The sequence below is a fragment of the Bombus pyrosoma genome, linkage group LG2 (assembly GCF_014825855.1).
Source record: "Bombus pyrosoma isolate SC7728 linkage group LG2, ASM1482585v1, whole genome shotgun sequence".
Lineage (NCBI taxonomy): Eukaryota > Metazoa > Arthropoda > Insecta > Hymenoptera > Apidae > Bombus > Bombus pyrosoma.
The window spans coordinates 9,798,766-9,818,106 of NC_057771.1; the positions used below are offsets into that span (position 1 = coordinate 9,798,766).

The 19,341-nt window shown below is 36.6% G+C and overlaps 2 protein-coding genes across 11 annotated transcripts in view; one reads left to right on the top strand and one right to left on the bottom strand.

Moving 5' to 3' along the window:
- The window catches only part of LOC122576715 (Down syndrome cell adhesion molecule-like protein Dscam2), a 172,417-nt gene that overhangs the window by 2,508 nt on the left and 150,568 nt on the right, over window positions 1-19,341 (top strand). The gene's annotated exons all lie outside the window — the stretch shown is intronic.
- LOC122576787 (solute carrier family 41 member 3-like) lies at window positions 267-8,311 on the bottom strand. Of its 2 annotated transcripts, none has more exons than XM_043747570.1 (9): window positions 6,671-8,311; window positions 5,633-5,743; window positions 5,166-5,441; window positions 4,067-4,221; window positions 3,200-3,533; window positions 2,723-3,017; window positions 2,399-2,604; window positions 2,158-2,306; window positions 267-2,065 (listed from the first exon to the last, which is right to left on the bottom strand). In XM_043747570.1, exons 3-9 carry the CDS (start codon window positions 5,437-5,439, stop codon window positions 1,889-1,891), a joined length of 1,590 nt encoding a protein of 529 aa, XP_043603505.1. In that variant the 5' UTR covers window positions 5,440-5,441; window positions 5,633-5,743; window positions 6,671-8,311; the 3' UTR covers window positions 267-1,888. The 2 variants fall into 2 exon arrangements, with proteins under 2 accessions (XP_043603505.1, XP_043603496.1); XM_043747561.1 differs by having other exon boundaries at window positions 4,067-4,341; window positions 6,671-8,029.

The following is a 19,341-nucleotide window of genomic DNA, read 5'->3' on the forward strand; positions in this document are numbered from 1 at the left end:
AACTGCAAAATATGTGTGAATTTTACATGGTTTGAGTAGGTTAGATTTCTATATAAATATATTATATTTCACTTTTTATTAAAAGGGATGTTTGCAATTACAGAAAATTCTAATAAGCTTGCTTTATTAGTATTTAAGAAAGTACAGAGAATGGTTTTTCTGTCTCAATTTTATGGAAATTTTGTGAAACATAAGATAACGCAAAGTATTCGTATCGGTTACATTAAATTCAACTAAAATATTGGTCATTAGAATAAAAACTATTATTTTAGAGATACAAAGTTTTATTTCAGGAGTGCAATTGCATGTACATTTTCTTTACAGATATCATTCTAAATCACAGATCGCTATGAAAGTGTTTCATTATCATTTAGTAACAATAATACTATTTAAGGAACCAAAAGCATTACTTTATTCTACATTATTCATTTTACGATATTTTATTTTACTATATTTATTTTAAGATATCAATTATGTATCTTTACAAGAGTTTCGTAACAAGTTTTTATAAAATGCATTATATATATTATCTTGATACTATCGAATATTATTCTATATCAATCATTTACTTTATTATTTCTTGCTTTAAAATATCAAAACATTGTTGCAACCTATACAACATTAAACATATCCTATGATGTATAACATATACATCATGACTTTTATGTTATACTGAAAAGATTATTTAAATTTTTGCTATCGATAAAATATCTTGAACTAATAAGTCTATAATTAGAAAGCATTATCTATTTTAGATCTCTGCAGATTACAAATATAATTTCTATTTTAAAAAGATATGCGCCATTGTATAAATAAATTTCTGTGTTAGTATGAAGTTGTCCCAAAAGTTTCTTTCGTTTTACAAGGAAATACTAGATGCACAATATTTTTTGTTTTATATTATTTTATTGAATTATGTATGATCTATTTTGTTCTACTGGAACAAAATCCAGATTCAGTAAAACAAAAAATGTTGTGCATCTAGTATTTCCTTATAAAACGAAAGAGAGTTTTGGAACAACTTAATACTAACACAGAATTTCATTTTGTTTTATTGAATCTGAATTTTGTTCCAATAGAACAAAATGGATCATACGTAATTCAATAAAATAATATAAAACAAGAAATATTGCGCATCTATTATTTCCTTCTAAAACGAAAGAAACTTTTGGAACAACTTAATATATAATCTTCCTACGCAATACAATTATCAATCAGCGTTAAAATACTGACTAGGTCTTCTGCTTATACATATTTATTACTATTTCATTGAAAGTACAATGCACATATATCTAAAACACTTTAAATTCTGCTGCCTCATACGATTAAATATAATTAAAAACTTACAAAAAAGTTATATACATCTAGTGACTCTAAGTAATCGTCAGTCGATACGTATAACAGGCAGCGTTTTATTTTTTTGTTTACTTCGTCTAATTGAGACTGTACGATCACTAGATCATAATAAATTACACGATGATGGATCACTTTGCTCGATCCACTTATATTAGAATCAGTGTCATTGTACTTTTTTTCCTATTCGTATACCTACTTCAAGAACAGTGAAGTATTTCTATAATCTATTATGTTCAGCGTGTAATAACTAATTAACGCGAGTAACGTACCATTAAGAACGTCCCTTAATGGAGAGAAACAATCCTGCTATTTTATCCGTTTCAGATCAATCAGATCGTCCCGTAATAACATATTGTACCCGTTTTCACAAAACGCTCACTCTCTTAATTAATCTTCGTCTCCTACTGTCTCGTTCATTCGTACACCATTACATCGACGTGATTTTACACCGTTCAAATTATATGACATCTTCCAGGGAAAAATTGACACGCAATAAAAATTGCTTGCCAATCTCGTTACTTTAGCCAGTTTTTTATTTCCCGTACTCTTGATGTATACTTATGAGGAACCAAAACGCTATTGCTAAGAATACTGTTCCCGAGAGATCGCCCAATGCCGTTAAATATGGGATGGCGGAATTGTCCGGGTCGATTTTGTGTTTCCACATAGCGTGAATAATGATATGCGCCACGTAGAGCAACAGCATAACCTACGAAACAAAAATCGTGAATTTTTTTCCCGTGATACAAACCTTTCACTTTTTCATTAGTACACTCGAATCAACGGGCATTATATACTCACTTGAAGAACGGCCACGACGATATAAGAAACCACAAAGCATACATGTAACGTGGACGTGTTATTTGTGATATAATCGGCGACAAAAATGAAAATTATTTCACCAAAAATCGCCATGCAAATGAGTATTCTGGCAGTTTTCGCGTACAGCGCTAAAGAATAAGAAAGTGAACATTATTATGTAATCGTCGAGCTGCGAAAAAGCATGTAACAGCGTAACATTAGTTATTGTTACATCACTTACAGCCTCTAAAGAGCGCTTTCCACGGACTGATGAAAATTTTCGTGTGTGGCGGTAAAATTCCCATAATCGTTGTCTGGTGCAATGTAGTTGAGATTCGAGATGCTTGCACAGAGACTAAATTACCACCAATTCCGTTTATGATTGGTTGAAAGATCACGAATCCATGGAACGAGTCAACAACTTGATCAAGAACCAAACCGCCAAATCTAAATTAGAACGTAACATTGAAACAGTAGAACGACAGAATCGATCAACGATGTATCGCGTGATTTATTCTTAAGAATTAGTTAAAATTTATTAACGGCGATTGAAAGTGTTACGAACCCACTGATAAACAAGGCCGATAAAACAGGAAGCCATCCAGATGTTAAAACATTTCTAGTGTAGTTATTCTTAAGAACCACATAGATCCAAAACGGTAAAATTAAAAAGTAACAGCCAAGTATAACGTATAAGATCCACGGTTCTGGCGTGATTCTTTCGTACAATAATGATGCTATCGTCGATAGAACGCTAATTGATACGACGTCTCCAAATGAGGCAGCCAAAGGCGTAGCTAAATTGTCGGGGTTCATTTTGCATCGATATGAAATCATGATAACGGCGATCATTACAAAATCTATAAGAAGATAAACATTAATGAAAACATTGAAACAGTGAAGTAATATGTTAAGCGTGAACTTGCTTTTTTTACGGTATAGCATAGTAACGTAATGTAACGAATCAACAAATTACGTTTGCAAACTTGAAATATATATCATAAATAGGAATTTGATCTACGATCAATTATAATAATTTTACCTAGAATAAAGCAAGTGCTCGTGGCAGTGCAGACGCTAGCTGTGGCTAATAATAGGCAATTGTTCCATTTGAAAGTGTACTCGCTGCCTTCCGTTATAGCGTTGACTGTGATCGCGAAGATCGATACCAAAACAGCCGCGACGATCGCCTGTATCTGTACCAATGCGATATTACCTACAATTATTTTCACGATTTCTCGAAACTCGTGCATGTTACCCAAATTGGCTTGTGTGGATATCCGTGAGGCTAAGCACATATCAAGATTTCCTTTCAGGCCCAATAGCGAAGGGATTAGAATGAATAATTGAGAAATGGCGCCGAATACTGGCCAGTCCTAAAACAGAGACGACATTTAATTAAAGAGGATTTTACGTTCCTCGGGATATTCTTACAATCGTGGAACGCAAACAAGAACGTAAATTACGTTTCAAGAATTTCTACATTAGTAAATGCCGATAAAATCTTGCATCGTAAATGTTTGTACCAAAGGGGTTGGGTTGAGATTACCGGAGAGTAGGGGTTAAGACGAGGTGGAGAAGGGTGGGATTCAGAGGAAGGTATTTATGTAAAAGATTCTTGAGATTACGACCCTGTTGCTCTTGGGCCATCGTATTTCATACGTACGATAAATAAAATGCAAAGGTGTGATAAATAAAAAAAAGAGTGCTACCACGTGTTTTAACATTATCTTCAGATAATAAGAGTAAAGCGTATGATCGATAAGAAAAACTCGCGTTCGAAAAAATACGTGATTTATTCCATTTCTATGATTACTACGATCAAACTTAGATTCGTTATCTGCACGAGATAATCGAATTTGAGACGATGACCTGTTTTTAGCATTTATTAATGTTAGAGGAAACGTACCTTGACTTGGTTAAGCACCAGACCAGCGCCGATGGTACCTATCCCGGCGATGAAGAAGGGAACAGCTACTTGGAAGGTGGTCTGATACCATCTCTCGTTTCTGTATGGTCTGTTACCAAAGCCGCCCGTGTTATTATGGAAGTCAGGATCAGGATCTGAATTTGCGACGGAAGAGATGGTCACTACGGAACTTCCACTTGAAATTGTTCCACCACCGAGATTGGACAGTGACATGCCCGTTTTGTTCTTTTGGCCGTTAGGATTTTTCAGACCCGCTATCGAGAAATCAATACATCTCACACTGAACCGTACGACGTTTCAAAGACATTTAATCATTCGTTGGAATGTTATCGCAAATTACTGAATGATGCACATGTATAGCTTTAGTCACAGCGCAGTTCCAATATTTGACATTTGTTACGAATTCTTAAAGGTTTGATATTGATATTATTGATATAAATTCACGATGTCGTCAATGGTACGTAAATCGCGAAATGCGTCGTTACTACTTCGACGCTCTCACGAAACTCATCTTTTTATTTCGTGCGACCAGACAAGAAATAACGAATAAGGTTATCACGGTAGAACGATTGCCGTTACTTATAAATTATTTTACGACACCGATACAACATATCTTTTATTGAACTGTACTCCCATAGGCAATACGATACGGTGAATACTTTGATCGACTAAGCGATTGTTTTATCAATACCATTGCGGCTAATTAACATTACAGATTTTCATTAATATCAATCTAAAGAATGTGCGCGCGCAAAGTTATGTTTCAATCTTTATGTTTCCTCGATTGTCCGACATGTCCGTTTTGCCGCTTGTTCAATGAAATCGCACGCGAAACAAATGAACTTTTGCGTTATCATCGCCGGCAACAATATTCGTGATGCGTTCTATCGTACAGCGCGTTAATTTCTCATTAGAAGGTACAAATGTCTATAAAAGTTGTACGGCTCGTGACCTTTTGAACGTAATATTTTAAGCATTCGAACGTACAATAACAGATATAACTGTTATAATTGATTTTCTTTCTGCATTTTCTTTATGTCAATATTAGAAGTATCACAGTAAGTATATAAATTCTTACCTGCCACTTTCTTCACGATATCAGGTTCTGCTTTAATGTCGGCCGATGTGTTTAGTTTGTTGTCGATACCTTTTTCCATACTGTCGAAATCTAACGCATAGTTATCCTTGCCGTTTGACACGTTGTCTCGATCTATAGTGAACGTCTGATCCTCAACTTCCCTGTCATTAGGTTTGTTTACTAGATGCTCATTACGATCCGTGCAATCGTCTAACTTTATAACAGTCATGTTTGACAGTGCCGGTTCAGTCGATGGGTCCGGAAAAGCGACCATATCTGAAATATATTTGATGATTCGATAGAGACAACGCTTAAAGGAGTCATTTGTATACTTACGGAACGTAAGTTTAAATAAGCGTACATTATTAGACATGCGCATTAGACATTGACTGTTTAGCCGAAGATAATATATGTATTTAACGTTGAGCGAATAAATAATTTCGCATCGAATTCATTTTGACACGTACCGAGTTCGGCGTTGACGGACAGTCTTGTAGTATCCTCCACGAAATCGGCGAAGTGCAGGATCGACTTGTGATACTTTCACGTCAGATCTGCCTATTTCAGTCAGTCTTGATCTTTAAAGTTTAAAAATAAATATACTATTTACACGAATTCGTTTTAAAAACAGATAACGAAAAAAATTAATTAATTTTTCATCGTGTTGCAGAATTGACGCGTTAAAGCTTATCGATCTCACCGTTAATCGTAAATTTCATTAAGCATTAAGATACTATATGACCGATATTGATCAAAGAGTTGTTCGTTAACTGATAATATACGAAGATATTCATGAACTGATAGTTACGTCTTGCTACTCTCTTAAGTCGTTGCTCTTGGTCTAGACGTTTTGATAGCATATGAAACTTAATATACGAGATCAGCATAGTATCATTAACGACACGAGGAACTTAGTTCTTGTATTACTATTAATCTAAGTCCACGTGTCGTCGGATTTAAATTACATGCGTGCAAAAATGCTGAAAACAGCCGTTTACAGTATTTCTCTAGAATCTATGTAGAGGGCACCCTTTTTTGTGAAACTTTGCAAACACGTATTATTAGAGGTAGTGAAAATTAACGAGACACTTATGTTTACAGGAACATATTTCATACCAATTACATGTAATCAAGACGCTATGCCGTATACACGATACTATCGATATCTCGATAAAAATGTCCATGTTTTATTTTTAAAAACGATAATTTATCATTAAAGATGCATATAGATACTTGGCACAGTACACATTTTTTAAATTACTACTTAAAACATTGTGGTTTGTGTCGCAATCGGTTCATGCTAAATTACCGTTTTTTCTTTTTTATGTTCGACACGTGTAATGTTGTGCTACAGTGCTGATTATTCGCTATCATGGAAACTAAACGATATTGCTAACAGAAAGATAGGAGAAAGATAGAGAATATGTATTGAGGCTTGACAAAATGAAACAAACAAGAAAAAAAGGAAAAGAACGAATAAATTCTTATCTTAACTTAATACTTACGTAGTAACGATGTATTGAGGAATTTGCGCCAGCGTGTCCACGTTTCCTTGAAAAGTGTTTATTGTTCTTTGATACTCGATTAACCTTGCCACTTCTGATTGTTCACTGCTCGATCTCGTTGTTGAACTCGCGTGTGATTTTGTACGGCACTCTTCTCGATCCGAAATACGTGAGCCGAAATAAAAAGTTGGCTTCGTCGCGTCACGATGGGACACTGTGATCGATGTTCGATCCAGCGTTCTGAGAATTGCACAGGGAAAGGTGCACAGAGGTAGAGATCCCGGGGAAGAACAAAATGACGGAATGGGTTTCGCACGGTAAATGCACCACCGACGCCACAACTCAACTGTTTCGCTCGGGCGGTTCTGACTGACTGATAAAAGAAGCTTTACTTCATTTGTTGGCACTTCGACCACTCAAATGCATGGCTGCGGTGTACTGTTGTCCGGACATACGCACGTGCGCCATCTCGGCCGACGGTGGTGGGGGAGCGTATTGTAAATAGATCGTAGATCGTATATCATTAATTGATTCGTTATATTACTTGCGAGAAATTCTTGTTTCGTCCATGACTCTCAGTCTGGAATAGCGTCTCCTCTCCGTTTCTAATACAGTTTATTCGCATATATATATATAATATGATTCGAGAAAAACCTTGAATTTAATTAAATGTAGTGTTCATGTTAGAAGGCAAAAATAATCATAAGAAGCGTAATCGTATTTTTTAATCGCTTCCGAGCTACTGGTCCTTGTAAGATCGAGGTTGTTAACAATTTTATTTGCATTCGTACGTGATCGAGATAAAAGAGCGATTTATCTAAATTATTGCATTCGCGTGCCTTCATTTGTTGCATCTGTTCTTCGATCATCAGTAAAGATCTCTATCGTAATTTTATTTTTAATTATTTCTTGTCTAAAGCGATTTAATATGCCATATTGCTCGAGGCGAGTGATTCATTATTAGAAAAAAGGACGTATAATGTTAGGAAGTCTCTTTGTTCTTTTTTTTTTTTTTTTTTAATAGAAGGATAAACGGACACGAATATTGTACGATATGTACGAAACGGTCCGAACGTTGAATATCATACCGTTCGAATACCAACGGTCAAAGAAGATATCGACAGGTACGAATCCAAACCAGGTCCAAACCATTTGGCTGCTGAAGCGAGAAAAATTCTCATGAAAGAAGATTAAAAAGGAAACCCCCACTGACTTCACTAAAGGAACAAAATAGTGAAACTCGAAGATGGTATCCCGCTGGGGGTAGCCATCCGCATGTTACTTAGAAATTAAGCTAGAAAAATTTACCGAATGCCCAGTTGGACAAATTGTAAAGTACAGATTAAATAATAATAATAAAAAAAAGAAAAATACGGGTTAGGGATTTGCAGCGGTCAATATACCTAGGTAGTTACCGTACATTGTCGGTATAACTGTAAAGTTGCAAGTAGATTATAAATATAACTGTTAATGTGAAATGTATTTAAATTGTGAATGTGTGAATTGTCAGTGCAAATTGCCGTTCAATTACTATTATGAATATAAATTGTTGATGTACCTATATTATGTCAATGTAAACTGTCGATATAAATTGTTAATGTAAATCTACACAGTGACATACAATATCCGTTTATGACTCGGATAGTATACCTGTCTTTTTTGAGAAGTCCGAATTTCCTGGAAAACACAAAATATCCTACCTCCCAAGTCGTAAACTTAATGATGCGGATCTTGTTAAGAGGGCAATTTAAAAATCCTAACTGTTCGATGGGTCCGCTATAAAGTAAACATATAATATGAATCAACAACACTAGAGAATATATGCACATCAGGGTGAACCATTACAAGATTGAATGGAATAGAATTTCCACTCCATAAAATCCATGGAAAAGAAGGGCAAGAAGGAAAACTCGGGGAGGGAGAATTAGCATGTAAAGCTTCTTCAAACAGTTTTAAAGCAGGCTTCATCAGAGCATCATACTCTTCGTGTTATATTATACAGTGCCAATAAATAAATTACACGTAACATTACTCGACATCTTTAATCTATCTCCACCTTGAGCGTTAAAAGCGTTCACGGTTCGTGATATCAACCGATCAGTTGCAACCTGACTGATCATCACCTAGTTGAGAATTCGCAACACATACAATCGATTAAATATTACGGCGGCTGAGAAGATGTATTCGTCCCCATTTTACAGTATCCTATAGGATGCAAATGTAAGTGCATGATGTAAATCCGTTAGCCTTGCACCATGATCATTTTCGAAGGAATTTCTCAATAATTGGTATTCCGTGCGTGCGGTTACGCGAACCGAATGGGATTGCCTTCGTTTTTTTCAATGACGTCATATCCAATGCGATTCGCGAATGAACGGGGAAATACCTAACACACGACACGCGTTGTCGTGCAACTTTAAGATCTGATAGCTGATGTCAGCGAATGCATGATAATAGTATAGCATTATGCAAATTTCTTTAAAAACCACTAACAAATGTAATTATTTTAAAGCAATTAGTCTTCTCTGCCTAATTTACAGTTTTCATTGTAGAAAATCTGACTATTAGAATCGGCTTCGAACGAATGCAATGCCGTTAAAAGGGAACAAAATTCAAATTACTTAGTTAATTACATAGTTAGATTAGATCGAAAAATTCATGACGAAGGTTTTTCAACGACTCCGTTAATTTTTCTCGCGAACTTGTTATCATCTAAAGACGTTTCATCTGAATTAACATCGATTCGACTACTACATCGCCGATTCGAGACAACTGTCTGGGTAATATTATTATTTTCCTCGCCTTATCCCCCCAGTTTCAGAGTGATTTCATCAGATAGTGAGAAGTATATCTCGATTCGTGTAGAGTTTATTACTCCTTCAATTTAGAGAATCGCAGATGCACATGACGCAGCGATTTTAATTTCACGCGGTGCGCGGTTGATAATCGACTCCTTTTTCCTAGAAATCACTGTAAATACGCGTATTGACACTTTTTGACGTTGAAACGTCTAGCAACGCGACTTACGAACGTCTTTCGCTAGGTCGTATCCGATGTGATACGCGAGTCGGTTGAACACTAATTTGACGAGGACAGTCATTACAAACGTTAACACAAAGTATAGGTCGAGTATGTGTGTTCATATTTACGTTTTAAAATATAATTACAATACAGTTGATTTTACTTTCTATTGAAGGGGTAAGATCGAAGCGGTAAGCAAATCTAACTGCCGTGTCGCGCTTGTCTATTTGTTATACAAAGATCAAACAATTATAATTTAAATCGAAATACACGCAGCTAAGTAAATATATAATTTTGAGATTGGACGATTATATTTTCGATTTTGATTACGTTAAAGCATCTAAAAATACAATGAAACTGAATTAGCCTCGCGTTCGTCAGATAATGAATTAACTGTTCCGATATCGTCACCGTGAAAAAAAAAAACAATAAAATCTTCTACTCGCTGATATTTGGTACTTTTCGCTCATTATAATACTCCAATGTAAACAAGCTTTATAGCATCTTTATTGCCGGTTGTAAAACGCGTGAATCTCTTCCACGATTTGTGTGCTATAACCAGCATTATAAAATGCATTATGCACCGTCTGATTAGCAGCGAATTTTCACGAGCTTACTGTATTTAATATCTTTATTTTCGTTTTTTTTTTCTCTGTTTGGAACGATACAAATGATACTTCTATTGCATTTATCTTATTGTTAGATGTATCTATTGTTTATTGATTTTAAAACAATTTCCTTTTTAATTTTACCGCGTTATGTGTAACAGTTTGTACACAGCGCAGTCACCGTCTTAGATTGCAACATGAACATTGTTGAAAATGTATTATTATTCTCGATACAATGTTCTTGTTTCAATAACTACGATAAATTGAGGGAAACATTGATTCTCAGAAACGCGAGGAAATAAAAATGTCCATATTCATTTGTATTCCAAAGAAGTAATTCTAATCTATCCCCATTGTTACCTCTTGTTCTTTTCAAGGAGATTATGTAAACAAACTGATTTTCTTAACAAGATTTTCTAGAAGGATAAAACTATTTATTACTAAAGATTATATCGACTTACGTGCAATTTAAAATCTCAATTGCCATCGACTTTAAAACGATATCTTCAGAAAGTATTTTTTGTAATATTTGATCATGAGAAAGATACTTACTGACAACCTTCAGTCGACAGTACGTTGAGAGTCTTGTTTGTTGCAAGTAACAATAATTGTCATTGATAATAAAGATTACAATAATAAGAAATTTCTGTCGTAAGTATCATGAGAGCACATATGGTAATGTAATAAAAATTAAGATAATCGTTACGATTTTCGTTGATCTAATGTTCAGTTAAGATATAAACTCGAGTGTCGTGGCGTAAATGATTGCGTTATTTGATTTTATCAGTTCCATGAATGATTATATTTAACTCGTGCTTTATCAAAATCTTTATCGGCGTGTTCTTAATTGGAATATCATTACTTTCTTTTTGCGTATGACGCACATAACATTCAGATGTATAATATCTAAGCTGATATATTCTATAATCTGAAACTATAATCATTTAATAATGTTGATAAAACGCATGAGATAAAAGAATAAATTTTTTCCAATAAGGATCTCGAATGAAAGAGATTGAAAGGGATTTATTGATACGCGGATTGAAAGGGATTTTATTGATTATATGACAAGAGTGAGGAACAGAGAATGAAACGACAGAGTTAATGATTATTAGACTATATTATTGGACGTATCCAACTATTCTTGACTAACAAATAATATTTATCGACGAACAACGAACTTCTATGAACTTACATTGTAATTTTGATTCTCGAATATTTTGATTTTCGCTCCTTCGATTTTTGTACCCTCGGTCGTGTCAGAACAATTGCTAACAACAATTTTAATGTGAATGTCAAATCTAATTGATGAACATTAATGTAATGAAGCTGTTTACGTGTCGCGTTATAATCTCTCAAAGATCTCAGATGATATTTTCCGCTCGATGGTAAAAGCATTCATTGAAAGAAATGTACATACAATAGCTTTTCTGAGATATTGTATACCTAACTTATATAAAAGAGCTTGTATGTGTCTCCGGATGGAATTTGATCAATTTCTGTATGTTTGCATTAGATTGAAAGAATGAAGCTGTGGTTGCACAATACACGTTTTTCCATACAGGTCAGGTATACTGGACACGTTGCAAATTGTCTCTTTCGATCATTCGACTCGCATTTACTTTGATTCTCTCGCATATACATATTATTCGCAGATATAAATACTCCATAATTTGTTTATTTGATTTCTCGTATATTAATATCAATTTTCTTTTTATTCCTCGAAAAGAAAGTCGAAACATAATATAGAGCAAGGTATAAATATTAGAACCTCTATCGTGTAAATATTTATAAATATATGTATTTAGATGAAAGCATTACATTAGGAACATTCGGTTTGCTGTATTCTAACGTTACGTTACAGCTGTCGTTAAGCTTAAAATTATGGATCTCTTGTCTTTCTCTTTTTTTTTATATTTTCGTCTTTTAAAGAATCGGTAGTCCTCTTTGCTCGATAAAACATTCTATTGCGTAAAAAAGATATTCTTCTATATCGTGAAAAAGTCTTGTATCTTCGCCGTATTGAGGAAGGTCTACTCTTTCTCTCTCTTTCTCTCTCTCTCTCTCTCTCTCCCTCTCTCTTTCTCTCTCTCTCTCTTTCTCTCTTTCTCTCTCTTTTTCTCTTTTATTTGCAAAAATAATAATTTTGTATATTTTGGATTTTCCCAAAAAAATATTTTGTTGCGAGTATGTTCTTAACTTGTTTAACTTTATTTATCTCTATCTTTTATCTTTTTTTCTGTTCGTTTCGTTGGTAATGACTAAGTAGCCGGCTTAAAAATTACTGATCATATCAAACGAATGTAATAGTCTTCCGTTTTAATGTTCCTTGTCACAGTTGTTCGTAATTAACATACTGGTCTGTATATAATTAGACAAAATGACGTCGAATTCTTGCGATGACCGTTCATTATGCATACACACACATAATCTGCGCACCTTTCGTCCGTAGATATACGCATATATTTTAATAATTCGTCATCGAAACAGTATTTACTTGTACTTGTGGTTCACCGAATAGATACATTCATTTTAATTACACTATTTCACCATTATCCGCTAAGAGAGAAACAACTAGGGGACCCTGAATTGTGGTACTTATCGATCGAATATTTTCTTATATGCTTATCGCGATTGGATAGTAGCTTCACGAATCGCCGTTTTACATTTAACAACTAATTTTGATTTTCTCTCAATGACTTATCCCACTATCCATATTACGTATTACGATACCCTTATCAGCTAGATATAATTTTGCCGCTTAACGGTATTGCTTAACTTTATAGTGTACACAGTTCGCACAATTCACACACGTACATACATACATACATACATGTATTGTTGTTTAGAGAGACGTAAAAACAGAATTTCTAAATGTGTGTACATATAATCACACCGTTGATCTAGAGTCTTGTGACAGGGTCATTCCTTCCAATTATAACATTAACGCGTGGTGTAACTTCGATTAAGTAAAGCTTAACTTAGGAACGTACGTTTATATAACACGTTAATAGGAACTTAATAAGTTGTCTTGTATCACGTTACCACATCATATCATTTCCGTGCGAAACGTTTTCATCAGTGATATTTACAAGTTATCTAAGTATGTCTCGAGCGCCAAATTTTTGCGCGTCGATAACCTATTCTTTTTGCTCCTTCATCCATGGAGTACGACAGTCGTGTCGCTTGTTTCAGTCAAAAAACATGAATAATTAGTTGTTACGTCAGTTAAGAGTAATTGTAGAATATGTTGTGTCATGCACATATTTCTGTGCGTTCGGAAATTTTTGTAGCGCTTGCGTAATATTTTCAACCGAAGAAGTATTATTGTCAGATATTTTTCCAAGTTTACATAAGAGGAAACTTAAGTTTACTAGATCCTCGTATATGTATGTACATAATATATAAAATACAGTCGTTTCAAAGTTGTTTTGGCTGGAATGAAACGGTGAGGAGTAATTGCGTAAACTTAATGTGTTTCACGATCAACGCTAGAAATATCGGTGACTAAAGTATAAACCTTGTACCAAGAAAATCAAAATAAAAAACGAACAAGTAATCTTTCGTTCGTATTCCTTAAATTCCGAATAATGTACCGTTGTAAGTGTATAAAATTTGTATGAAAAATTCTGATTGGTCGTTTTCACTACTATGATAGTTCTAGAGTTAGAATTAATCACCTACCGCTTTCAACCAGGTGCCACTCCGCGTAACAAACTTTCAAACAAAAATATCAAGTACGAGCTCGCACGTTATATTTTACCACCACACGTCCTTCGGACTTGTATTTTGTATCCTTTCACGTTTCTTGGGCCAAAATATAATTTACGACGATGTTTGCACCTTTGTGTTTCCCGTTTACGCCGGATTTCATTAAAGCATCGAAAAAAAGAGGTGCGGAAAAGTGAAAGGCACGTGTCGCTTAAAAGGGGTGCACGTGAGTCGGTTCACCCTTCCGCTTCGTAGAGCCCATTCACAATGGCTATGTTAATTCCTCGCGTTTTTTTCCGACATCGACCCTAATTTCACGATTTCGATGCGTTCTACAAACTTTTTCTTTCTTTTCCCATCATTCTTGTCGCTCGAACCCTTGGTCGTGCGCGCGGTATTCCTCGGAACAGTGGCACGTTCCCATCTGTCGTCGTGGTCGTTCGTCGACAGGTCGTCGGAAAGAAAACAGGGGAGTGGCGGGTCGGTTACAATGGAGTTAGGAAACGGGCTCGTGTTAAGCCATGAGAGCGGCGGAGGGACGAAATCTTATAAAAGATTTCCAAAATATTGTGTAAATCGGCTGGGGTGCGTGCCAGCTGAAAATTTGGGGTGAAATTCGTCGAAACGGTAAGCGTATGCCATGGCGCGCAGCCGGCACGCTTCACGCGCCACAACGCTGCTAAACAAATAAAGGGTTGTGCGCCTTTTCCGCGGCCCCTTTTTAAAACTCCGAAAACCGACCGTCGAACAATGCCGATATTTTCACCCCGTTCGGCCAAGTTTTTCTCGAATCGCGGATTTTTCTGGATATTCCCCACGGAAATCGTTGAACCGGAAAAAAGGGTATATACGTGTATGTACGTACGTGTATGTGTGTGTACATATATGATTCGTAGAAAAAAGGAAAAAAGAGAGAAAGGAAAAGCGATCGTGTATTTGTCGCGCGGAGAAAAACGAGGGTGAGTTCGATGAAAGGATTCCATGAATTTCAGCCTTTTTATTTTACGCGCACTCGAATTTTTTGTTCAATGTTACGCGATTCTGGCAACGGTATTGTAAGGCAACCGACACCGATATTTCATTTCTCCGTAGCACGGTTTTCAAGGGAAGCTACTTTGATACGAGATTCGTTTATCGCGTTGCTTTGGCTATATTTTATATATTCGTCCGATGCGATGTCACGTGTTCACGTTCGAACGCGTACCCGCGATTTCGATGAAAATCGTGTCAATAGACAAACTACTTGGCTCTGTTTTTAATCCTCCCGATAAAAAAGTTACACATATCCTAGGACATTCTTCGGAGAAGAAAAGGCTAAATGACAAAGAACGTCGTTGGGATTCTGCCGTATTTTGATTTGTGTCGAAATTTGTCTACGGTGAGCGTCCTTCTCTTCGGCGGTGACACTCTCATTCGTAAGATCGAACAATAGGGTTTCACGAAATTCGCTACGTAGCGAAATATTTCGCCGACCCTCATCTCGCCACGTGGATTCTTTTGATCGTCAAAGACGGCGGTCACGACTGTGTGTGGTAGTGTCCGTGGTGGCGAAATTATTACGGGGGGATGAAATTTCCAAGTTGTTGGACGATAGGGGAAAGAAAGTGAACGGCGGAGCCAAGGAAGAAGAGACGAAAGGGGCGAGTGTATCGAGAGGAGGGGAGTGGGTTCGAGAAGGGAGAGGCTTTGATAATTGCAATTCACTTCCTTGTCAGGGTATAAGCAGCGTTGCGGTTGTGGTAGTTGATGAGCAGGAGAAACGGGGTGGACCAGGAAAGAGGGAGGGATGTGTACGGTTCGATACCTTTCTTAAATTTACCACGAACTTTGAGACGCGACCACCGCTACTATCACCACCATCGCCGCTGCCTTCGTAAATAATTGACGGGGGAACAAAGGCAAAGATCCCGATTATTTTATCCTATGTAGGGTGAAAGGAAGCGAGTCGATAAACGAAACATAGGCCGCATTCGAAGGTTTCCTATATCGGTGCACTTCGCCTTCTTATTGAAATGTCAGTATTATTCTCTTAACACCCTGACATGCTATCGCATTGCGTGTACTGTTACCTCGCGCACAATTTTGCAAGGTGAATATGTGAATGGAAAATATGGCAACTCTTGAGAAAATAAAAAACGTCGTTTCACGTTTGCCCTTGGCAGTGCTACACGAGGTATTGATGTGTTAAAAAAAAGAAATATACATATATATATAGGTACGTTCTATCTTGAAAAGATTTATTGTCGTTGGATTCTTAGAGAACGAAATAAAGAGAGATTTATTTCATCTTTTTACGGTTTTGTTATTTTCTTCTCTACTTGACTTATTTTTTGACTTTCAGTCGTCTCTATTTTAAAAAAACCAATTTGCTCGTATGATTTCTCTTCATCGAGGCTGGTTAAGGTTGTTATCGATAATTAATACCCCAAGGCGAACGATAATGAAAAATTGGCGGTTCTTTTGTCTATAGGAGGGAATGTAATTCCCCTCCATATATATTTCCCCGTTTTCGGAGCTCTTGGAAACCGCAAGATGTTATTGATTTTTATACATATCCCCGGTGGGTGTGGGTGGGTAGACGTCCAATTTTCGGTGTGTACGTACGTTTGTGTGTTTACGTACGAGAGTAGGGGCTAGCTGTGTGTCATTTACTCATTGGTGGTCGTTGGTTCGAGAGAGATAGAAACTGTTGCCTTCCGCCTTCCCTTTTCAAACCGTTGACTCCGGCCATCAACCAAAAAGAAAACTCCGATATAGCGCAAGCGTTTCACGTCTTTGGATCGTGCTCTCCCTCTCGCTGAAAATTGACCAACCCGCTTTTCCTTTCGTTTGCCCATAAAATATTATCCCTCGCTACGTTCACGAAGAATCATCGAGAAAGGGAAACTCTTTCTTTCTTCTCTCTCCCTCCGACTCTCTTCGCGTTTCCACCCCTCCTTTTCTTTCCAATTCCTCTCCCCAATTCTACGTTGTTGCGAGTGTGATGAAAAAAAAAAATTCTACTGGAAAGGAAACCGGATACGGTCATGTTTGACTTGTACTTTTTGTTCGATAAAACGACAAAAGTGCGGGACACGCGAGCAATTTGTCACATTTAATTTGTCAGGACACCCTTTCGCATCGCGTTGAAAAACTCGTAGGAGTGGCACCTTTTAAAACGCGGAGCAGCGAAATTGATCGATCTGACATGCATTGACGTTTGAGTAAATTGAATTATACAAGTTGATGTCGTGCAACGGCAAAACGGTAAAACTTTAATGGGAACGTAAAAGCGGTTGGTTTCAAGTAACTATATAAATAAGAAACGAAAGGAAACGAAAATCATATAAAACAGAACTTAAAGAAATGAAAAATACTTTATTTATGCACACCGTTACGTGTATAAATTATGATAAATAAATTGAAATAAATATATAAAATAATACAAAATGAGAAACAACAAAGGAAGAACTTCCTTATTTCGCAACCTTATATAAAAATATACGATCGATCTTGTATATCAATAAACCATTCAAGGTTAGTTATATCGTGTGTATTCATATTATATATTTATATGTATATGATTCTTTGACTGTGTCGTGTGACTAGAACAGTTTTTGGAATTGTAAATTCTGTCGAAAATGACTAGACGGGCTAAAAATAATTTCTCTAGACGCGCAGAACACTTTATATGAAACGATACGCTTATTAAACACGTATGATCATATAATAGTATAATACAGATCCTATATATAAATATATAAATATATATATATTCAATTATATATATATATATATATATATATATATATATATATTTATATCATCTTTTTCGTTTAAGTACGAAACGCGCTTAGCCTATGACGTATTTACTTAATTTTTTAGTATATATATATCAATATATATATTATATATTATATATACATATATATTAAATATATTTCGAGTTTCTATCATTTTGATTTAAACGGGTAAAATTTGATTTTGCGCTCAATTACGTTAGTCAAGGCAATACTCGTTTCAGGACACGCCGCTTGCAGTGAAATTTCATGATCCCCGATGGCTAGGATCGTCATGATTTTCTTTCCGTACACGTTGACAAGGGTCCGTGAGTTTCCATGAAATTCCGTGAATTTCTATTAAAAATGGAACGAAAAAAGGAAAGCTGTTCTACACAATGAACCGTGATATTTTATCGCGTAATCATTCGTACGTGGCGATATAAATTGCACGCAGCACGTGAAAAACCATGACGCCCCCGGCGTTGCTCTCGATTTATTATCGACTGCTAGTCGTTACAATAATTAAAATCTACGACCCTCGTTGCCGCGCACGGGCCATTAAGTGCACAATACGCATAGTTCCATGGGATGCAATTAAGAGGGTACCGATTTACATGGACGCGCGCGTTTTGCATGTCACCGTTCGTCCGTGGGGCGAGAAAAATGGTGAAAGGGAGAGAGGAAGGACAGGATACGTGCTATCCACCCTCCTCCCCCTTCGTTTGGCTCGTTTCTGTCGGACTTTTTCGGAAAAATCCCGGCCAAGGTCGCGACCTTTCTCCTACATGACCTTCACACAAGGGGACCAGATGTGAGACCGTTTGCCCGGACCCAACTCGCCATCTCGACAATGCCACTAAAAATTCTCTCCGTCTTTTTTCCTCTTTTTCTCTGATCGCCGGCTCTTCCAATTTCCGTACCCCTCATCTATACATTTCGTTCGTCCTTTCTCTCTTCTTCTCTCAATAGATTCGTAATGGCCGATTCCTCCTCTGGCTTCCCCTAAAATATGTTAATGCACGCGTGCGCGCATACTAATTCAGGCGTATTTTTGCCGGAAAACCCGGACGTGTCCTATTAAATGACGCGGTTCTCGAATTTCAGCTGTCCCGGGGAAATTTTTATGGGTGCTGAGACAAAGGTCGGTCGAGACTACCGTTTTTGCTTCCGATGTGCCATAAATCTAGATCGCGCGGAACGCGTTCTGGCCTGATGACCGTTCGCGTTTATCGAATCGCCACTGGATACCGTCTTTTGTTCGTGTCGATATACGTATATTCAATGGCTGTTCGGTTCGTCTCGCGGTCGATACAATCGGATTTACACTGTTTCGCTTTAAAGGAACACGGCGAACGAACGCTGTTTTCATCCTGCTTTTCTTTCGCCAGTGAAACCAAAGTGAAATAATGTAAGTCGGCTTAAGCTACCGGGTGTCGTTTGAAATTTCCCTCCGAATTAACGTGCGTATGTCGTTCATTGGATATAAAAAAGTCGCCGAAACGAGCCGCGTTATTATTCCATAATCCAGGGTTAACAATGCGTAGGCGTGCGTCGGAGGCGGAAACGTAAC